General features: G+C 38.0%; 1 protein-coding gene and 1 long non-coding RNA gene across 3 annotated transcripts; both read right to left on the bottom strand.

Annotated features, from left to right (window-relative positions):
* Positions 1-725: 725 nt before the first annotated feature.
* Positions 726-3,043, bottom strand: LOC112194970 (F-box protein CPR1). 2 transcript variants are annotated; one of them, XM_024335243.2, is made up of 2 exons: positions 1,751-3,043; positions 726-956 (listed from the first exon to the last, which is right to left on the bottom strand). In XM_024335243.2, the coding sequence occupies exons 1-2, from the start codon at positions 2,935-2,937 to the stop codon at positions 935-937; spliced, it is 1,209 nt and encodes a 402-aa protein (XP_024191011.1). In that variant the 5' UTR covers positions 2,938-3,043; the 3' UTR covers positions 726-934. The 2 variants fall into 2 exon arrangements, with proteins under 2 accessions (XP_024191011.1, XP_040372538.1); XM_040516604.1 differs by having other exon boundaries at positions 1,747-3,043.
* A 3,046-nt stretch (positions 3,044-6,089) lies between these two features.
* On the bottom strand, positions 6,090-7,450 carry LOC112194971. Its single transcript, XR_002934235.2, has 3 exons — positions 7,283-7,450; positions 6,977-7,110; positions 6,090-6,394 (listed from the first exon to the last, which is right to left on the bottom strand). It is a non-coding gene; the product is annotated as an uncharacterized LOC112194971 (long non-coding RNA).
* Positions 7,451-8,867: the final 1,417 nt, after the last annotated feature.

An 8,867-nucleotide genomic window follows, 5' to 3' on the forward strand; every position in this document is an offset into this window, starting at 1 on the left:
GAGACAAAAACGGTAAAGTGACAAAAGGTGAGGTAACGGGCGGAAACGCCACCGTGTGACCGAGATAGGAAGATTCCGACCGGGTGGGATAACAAATATGTGAACTAGAAATACTGGAGTTGCATAGTGTTGATCAAGTCATTTGACATATGAAAGATGACAAGCAAAATTGAAACAAAAAACGTCATAAATAGTAATTAGAGAAAAGATCACGAAATATGAAAATAGTATCTGGATTATCATCTATAGAGACACTTTTGACAAGTTTACAAATTATTCAAATAGTTCCTTCACTATGCAACCGCCTAACACTAGTACTATTCTCAAAATTTAGTCAAAATATATGACATGCATTTTTAAGATTTTTCATCACAACACATGTGAAAAGAATTAATTAAAGATGTAGCGTAACTTGTTTGCAGATAATAGAAGAGAAATATTTGTTTTGTTGACACTCCATGAGAGGTAGAAAAAGGATTGAAATAATGTGTTTAAGAACAAAAACCCGATTGAGGCAGATATTAGAACCAATTCCCATGTGAGCACAACATTGAAGTCCAGAAAAAGAAAAGGGGAGCATTTCCTTATTTTTGAATAGTTTTGTAGGAGCATAAGAAGCTGGCTTGGCATATATAAAGAGACTCTGATGTGAGGACAGCAACTCAAAGAAATTAAGTTGAAGAAAGAAAAAGAAAATTGCAAACAGCATTAGAAAACATGCGAGGTACAGATCCAAACTTCAAACTATATATATAAGTGAAATAATGTTTACAGTAGCTAAATAAGCATTCTACATATACATCAGAAAGTCCAGAACTACAGAGAAAACCAGAAAGAGTTGTATGCCAACAAAGACTCCAAAGGGCCAAGGTGCAGATAAGAAGTTCCATGCCAAGTTTACAAACCTAAGAAGACTGACGGGCAAAGGATAGTCTCATGGTCGCCGGCTCATTTTTCTGCAGCAAAACAAGCAGACACTCGATTACAGCTAACATAATGGTAATCCTAATAGAAATGATGGACCTTGTCCAAAGTCACACCAACAGTCCCACTATCATTGCTCACATATGGAGTCACAAAAAAATCTTAAAACAAAGTCATATTGGACGTCAACCACAGCACAGAGAGCACATATGCTTCCATGGATTTAGAAGAAAACCTCAAAAACATAAAAGATGCAGAGTAGCTTTGTTTGGCTGGCAATGCTCAAGTCAAAACCTATAGTGTGTCATCACATCGCAAATCATATCAAGCACACTACTAGTTATAACTTAACTCCATATTCCAGAACACTGGCACAACATTCCCATGACAATTCTGTAAAAGCCCAAAAGTTCCCAGGGAAATTAATGACAAGAATGATCATATCGTTCTAATTAAACCTAAAATAAAATCACAACTCAGTATGATGATGACATAATTGTACTCATACCAATTCTCAGAATAAAAATGTACCTTATAGCAGCTGAAACATAATAAACCTGCTGCAAACTATATCCCGCGAATCAATTGCTTTAGTAATACAGAATCTTTATTAGATGGAGTTAATATATTTCAACAATTCAAAAGAAATCATGGATTATGAAGCATGTTAGAAATTTAAAAACAGTAAATGTAGAATTCAACTGCAGAAAATCAAACAGCAGGCAAACTGGGAACTTCACTTGCTTTCAGGGGATAGATGACTGAAATATGTTTAACTAACTGATGGACAAAATACATAGGGCTCAGAGCAAGAGTCTATACTTACTTCTTCCTTGCTCGTTGGTACGAAATGGCATTGACGTGGTCAAGCAAGATGAGACTCTCTACAAAAGAATCCATGAAGTAGTAAGTATAATCCTTATTTCCGAAAACTTGAACTTGTTTGGTCTTAGGATCCAGCGAAATCATTCTTGACCGACCATGATTATTGAACTCACTCAGAACAACTTCCCCACACCTTTTGAAACCATATATATAATCATGATCCCCAGCTATCTTGTACAAATATGTCCACGATTCTGTGACACCATACTCTTTCATTACCCATATGTCACAACCACAGTTATAATCATAATGCTTAATCAAGGCAAGGGAGTCCCCATATTTTGAAATGGTACATCTGTTCCTCTGCAAAGCTTCTGGCATCATCACCTCGCCAAATAATTCGGTGGCCATATCAAATGAAGCAATGAAAGTATCTCCACCATACTTACAATATTCATCCGCATGATCATCATATCCGACACTAAAACGAACTTCAAGCATATGCAGAGAACCATTGAGAAATAGTACAATACCAGGACCACCCTGCAAATCTACAGGAACAACAGAGGCATCAAGAGTCTTCCAGGAGGCCCTGGCTAATGAGTAAACCTGAACCACAGTGGCGAATCGGGACAAGTCCGAATGATCATCAGGAAGAGTCACAATTCTCAACACCTTATAGTCATTGGAATGTGAATCATAGCCAAAGCCATGCTCTATGTACTTATCATACTGAGTAGAGGTAAAACAAGCAGGTGGGCTAGGCAAAATCACAATCTTTCTAATACATGGGTTCCAAATTAAAGTGGGGGAATGGTTATCAGATAGGTCAGGCGCAAGGCATATGAGCCCGTTACAAGTTCCGACTACCTCCAGATCGGAAATAGGTTCGTTTTCCAAGAAAGTGACTGGGTCTGCAAGCAAGGAATACTCACCGAATTCAGGGCTATCCCAATGCAACCAGTGCAGACGATCAGAAACCTTGTAAGAGAAAGCGCTGAGGAGGAGGAGGTGGGCGTCGTTTTGGTTGTTGGAGTCGATTGTGATGGAGAGATGGGATTGAATGAAGGTAGAGGATTTGATGAGTGACATCCATGACTTGCACACTAGGGTGGATTTGATTAGGGATTTGGTAGGCAGCCTCAACAGGATTCTTTCTATGATTTCCTCAGGAAAGTAGTCTGACATTGCTTCTGTGTTCAAAATATTTTTCTCCAATTTTCCATTTCTCTAGGGTTTTGCGAGTTTTAAAGAAAGGTTAGTGACCCAGTACAATTTGAAGCATATATTTTTTTTAAAAAAATTGGTTCAAACAGTACTTAAATTATTGCTCCTTATAAATTTTAGTAACTCACATTTTAAAAATATCATAACGGTACCTGATATTTTGATTCCTCCCGAACATTGATATCTGGAGCTCTTAACTCTGTAACAGCGTTTAACAGCTGACATATATTAAAGGGTATTTTCGTCCATTCATGTCCCTCAATTACATGTGTGTTCTTTCTCCCCTTGCATTTGAAGAACACAATTCCGGACACCAATTCGAAGCTTGCATTTGAAATTCCATTAAGTAAGATGCAGCATCCCGCAAATGTTTGTTTTGATGGCAATTGTCTTGTTTTCTTTTTCTTTTTAAGTGTTTTTCTTTCTCTTCCCAAAGCGGACAAGCAACCGGAGGGCTTTTCTTTTTCCTCCATTTTTGTAATTTTCAAGCTTCTTTTCATGTAATTAGAAACCAAATTGATGCGAATCCTTTTGCGTTTTTACTACTTTTTGCATCACGAATCCATTGAGGTATGTTTTGAGAATCCCCAAATTTGGAGTTTCTAGAGTTCTTGATGAATTTTCAAATTTGGGAACGAATTGATTCGACTGAACATTGGGTATTGCTCATTATTTGCATTGCATGTTTGTTTTGATGGCAATTGTCTTGAAGTGCATGATTACTAATGGGTATGATTTGGATGTTGTTAGACCATAATTTACATATATATGCATTTCCCTAAATATTGAATTTAACTTGTTTTTAAGTCTATTTTAGGTTTCATTAAATTATTTTGTTACTCATCTAGGAATATTGCAAGAGTGAATGAAACATCCATTTTGAGCTTTGAAGTGGAGAATTGGACTTAGGAAAAATAATGGTCAAATGTGAAGCAAAAAGTAAAATTCTGAATTCCAGCAAACCACCACAAATGGCGACATAAGTGGCGGTCAACCACCACTCATGGTGATGCCATGTACTTTCCGGTCATATTCATGGAGGAGTAAGAAAAAGAAGTAACATTATACTCATTTCATTACGTCCATTCACCATCATCTCCCATAACCAAATCCCAACTTTTTGGTTACAAATTAAACACCACCTTTCCCCTTTTTCCCACACCATCTCTACTCCCCATGTTACACCAAAATCCCCTCTATCACACACAAAATTCTTCCATGTTTTTGTAAGGGTCAATCACCATGTTTCTTCATCATTTCCCTACTCCCTACTCCCTACTCCCTACTCCAATCACACACCTTATGTCCCATGCTTTTCTCCTTGACTCTAGTGACCTAAACCCACTCTAACACTCCATCTCCTTGCCCCTCCAAGAGACATAGCTGCTCCCTTTTCTTTTCTTCATCACTTTGCACCTCTCTCTCTTTCCTATATAAGCATCAATCCATTACATCTTCTTTCTCTCAATCTCCACCACAAAACCTCCATGTCCATCTCCCAAAATCCAAACTCATACTATCCATACTACTCTATCTCATTCATCGATCACTACCACCATTTCTTGCCCTCTACCTCCATTAACACCACCACTACTATATCATTTCTCCACACTCTTTTTTATCATCATTTTCTTTCTCTAATCCACCTATTCACATAATATATACATAGTACAAGTTTCACTATCTTTTATCATCAAATCTTTAAGAGCAAGAAGGAGAGAGAATCACCACCACCACCATCACGTGAGCTTGGGGACCATTTGACCCACCACTAAGCAAACTCTATCTCTTTTACTCTAGATTATATTTTAGTGTTTAATTTGATTATGAAGTTAGTATATGTAATTATGAGTGAGTAATACTTTGTTGGAGCTAGGGTTGAAAGCCCTAGCCAATCTTGTATGAATTGATGTTTTAATTTACATTTGAAGTTATTTGTGATTTTCATCTTCGTATGCTAATTCAAGAAGTGAATGCATTCATTCAATCTTAACTACTTTGAATGTGTTGTGTTTGTCATCTCATGAAAAAATGTTTAGGGAGTAGTTAACCTTGCGCATTGATAGCATGATAGCATCCACTCTGTGCATATGAAGGTTGTGAGTTAAAATCACCTAGATCTAGGATTGGCTCGCTTGATGATTATCTAAGCTCAAAGCTTTATGCATCTAGGAACAATAAATTGAGACTTAACCGGTAATAGTATTTCTTCTTAGGTAATTAATTCTAGACTTATCCGGTTGGAATTGATATCATTAAATGAGTTTAAGCATTTGTAGTCTTATCCGGATGCAAAGAGAGTCATTTAGAAATTAGAATAGCATCACTTGACAGGACCCGACCCAAGAATCACCCCGAAACCTGGATACGAGCCTGCGGGGCCCACGTTAGGTGAAATCCAACCGAAAAATCGGCAAAACCTCCCCTAATATGGGCTACCCAAATAGTTCACAAACCTGGATATGATTAATATTTACTTCCTAATAAAAAACAAAACCATATTTACATTCCAAGCATATATGTTACCTTCGGAAAGTTCAAATCCCATCACAACCTCCGTAATAAACATCAATTCGAACAAAAACATCCACCAAATTAAAAAGGGTTATCAGAGCAACACTAATAACTAAGCCGATATCATACAAGGTAGGTTAAGTAATAACCTACGGACAAAAACGGAAGCGCTGATTCCAAAGTCTCTAGAGCCTGGACGCGATCTCGGCAAATCTGAAATCTGGGCATTTGAAAACGAAGGGCCCAGGGGAAAACATATAAAATCCATTAGCGTGAGTGGACAAAACCGAAACAAAATTTGAAACAATTAATGGAATGCTTCCCCATTTCTCTTTTTAACAAAACCATCATGCAGCGAGACTCCATAAAATTCCAACTCAATCCTTTTTCCAAGAAAACTCATTTGATGACTAGGAAGGACTGCTTCCTAGGCATCTCATACCATCTGGGAGGGACTGCCACCCAGATGACGCATCGAAAGGGACTGCCAACCGGAATAGGAGGCGGTGGTTAGATGGGACTGCCAACTAGCCACAAGTAGTAGACGGGACTGCCGACTAACTACCTCATGTCATCTGAAAGGGACTGCCAACCAGATGACGCATCGGATGGGACTGCCAACCGAGCTGTAGTCTGGACGGGACTGCCGACCAGACTATTACCTAGAAGGGACTGCCAACTAGGTAAGATACGCATGCGCCAAAACTGGCCTCCTTGTCAACTGCTTCCTTTTTAAATCTTTTACGTTCCGTAGAGTCACATTTTCTCAAATAATAAATCAACTGAAAACTTATTTCCATGCTGCATGCATTATTTTAACAAAATAAAAGTCCACTCACAAGTGAGTCCAGCAGCTAAACCTGCTGCCTGCCCGTGTCACCCTCGCTCGAGGGCTCAATACGTCCTGTAACAATTGGCAGGATATAATTAACCATAATGAGGAAACAATCTAAGAAACAAAGCTTAATCCTTCGGAAATTAATCTCATTACACATAATTCTTCTAACGACCAAATTCTCCAATTTAGGATTAAATTCTCGAATTTCAGAATTTCTTAAAATTTCAACGCCCTCAAAACTCTTTAACAACTCAACCGATTTTTATTTCGTTTCCTCAACCATAATTAACCACAAAAATTATAATACAATTCCCTTTCCGAAATTCCAATTCCTTCTTAATTTTCCCTTTTCAATCCACAATTTCATCTCCAAAAATCTCAATTTCTTTCTAAATTTTTCTTTTTCAAATCACAATCTCCTCTCCAATTTCCCAACAAAATAATTCAACAATAACCTTTTACCAAGAGATTTAACCCAAAACATTTATAAACCATAATCATCAAACAACCATATTCAACATCAAATTCCAAAGAAATCTCAATGCCCAACAATCTCAAGTTTAACACAAAACTCAAAGATTAAATCCAATTCCAATCAACCTATTTAATCCAAAATCATCTTCATAACACACCCAACCATCTCTATACCTGCAATAGCAACCAAAAACAAGCAGAAATATCCAGAAAAATCAAACATGAACCCAAGAATTCGAGAGTTACTGTTCACGGTACTGTTCACAGTCTCAAACACCTTCAAATCTTCCTCCACCGATCAAAACGAGCTGCAACAAGGTTAGGAACAAGTTCAGCACTTCCCCAACAACCAAAACCCCCAAAGAATCCGGCCGGAAATCGCCGGAAACCGAAGATCAAAGCAAAAACCAATTTTTCCCATTTCTGGAAATTTCCTCTTCAAATCTCAAAAACCAAAGCTACCCAAGTCAGAAATCTTACCTTAGATGCAAGAGGAGGAAGAGAAGATCCTCTAATGGCCGGTGGCGGTGGTTTCACCGGAAAAATGGGTTTCGGTTTGGAGAAAAGAGGAAGAAAAGAAAGAAGAGAAAAGAAAGAAGGAAGAAGGACGGGGGGGGGCTGGAATTGGGTTTCCCGATTTCTCTCTCCTCCTTTTCTGTTTTATTTCCTCCTTTCCACAAATAGGAACTCACATTTTTAAAATAGAAACCATGTTAGTAAATTTTCATTTTTGGTCATAACTTTTCCGTAGAAACTCCGATTTAAACAAACTTCGTGTCCACGAACTCGATTTTTCGTATTCTACAACATTCTCAAACAATTTTCTTAACTCAACGGACGAGGAAAAAAGTCAACTCCTTGGTCAATAACGGTAAAAAGTAAATAGTACAAACTTTAAGGTACGGGGTATTACATCACTTGTATTTGAACTTCAATACTGTAAGAGGAAGCGCTAAGGAGGAGGAGGTGGGCGTCTTTTTGGTTGTTGGAGTCGATTGTGGTGGAGAGATGAGATTGAATGAAGGTAGAGGATTTGATGAGTGACATCCATGACTTGCAGACTAGGGTGGATTTGATTAGGGATTTGGTAGGTAACTTTAACAAGATTCTTTGTATGATTATCTTAGGAAAGTAGTTTGACAATCTGACATTACTTTTGTGTTCAAAATATTTTTCTCTAATTTTTGAATTCCCTACGCTGCTTTTGGATGAAAAATTCTAAATTCTTTAGAGGATTTGGAAATTTTAAAGGAAGGTTAGTATCTCAGTGATAATAATACATCATTTAAGATGCCATGCGATTAGTTTCAATGTGCATACAACATAGTGTCTGAAGATGTCAAGGTACAAATAAATAAATAAATTCAGGTATTTATTATAAAAATAAACATGTATGTTCATTTTATTTTATTTTTAGCTAATTACTATTTTAGACGTTAAAAATTGCATGCTACAAACTACTGATCACAGTTGGCGAAAATTATAAATTTTGTAATAGAGAGTGAAATATATTCATTGATGACAGTCCACGTAAAAAAATGAGGTATCGAATTATAAATTTTGAAGATCACTGTCAAGTTGAGAATGATGTTTGGTGATTCTAAGCAAAATTGAAAGGAAAAAAAATTCACATTTGCTAACCTAGACCAAGCACCGGAGGGGATCCAGTGAGAAGGAAACAAGTTGACGGGCAAGGCGACGACTTAGGTGCGGTGAGAGCTACATTCGGTGATGGAGGTGTCTTTTGATCTCGGTAGTAGTTTCGTTCAAGGTAGTCACGTCTGGGTGCTAAGGTTCAATCTTGTGGGTCAGCGACGGCTTTAGGAGGCGGCTTTGAAGAGGCTAGTGGAGGGATTTGTGCTTCTCGAATGCAATCAGCGGCAGCCTTGAGGCGAAGTCTTTAGTCAGTAGTTGGGTCGTAGAGGATACTGTTTGGCTCCAATTTTGTTGCAGCTGGTCAACAGTCTCTTTTCTGTGCGGGCGTGCCAGCACAGTTCTGGTGCGGTCGTCGGGGGTGTCCCTTGACCTGACTTCTTTCAAGCGATTGTGGACGAGGAGAGTACCA

Source organism: Rosa chinensis, chromosome 3, assembly GCF_002994745.2.
Source record: "Rosa chinensis cultivar Old Blush chromosome 3, RchiOBHm-V2, whole genome shotgun sequence".
NCBI lineage: Eukaryota > Viridiplantae > Streptophyta > Magnoliopsida > Rosales > Rosaceae > Rosa > Rosa chinensis.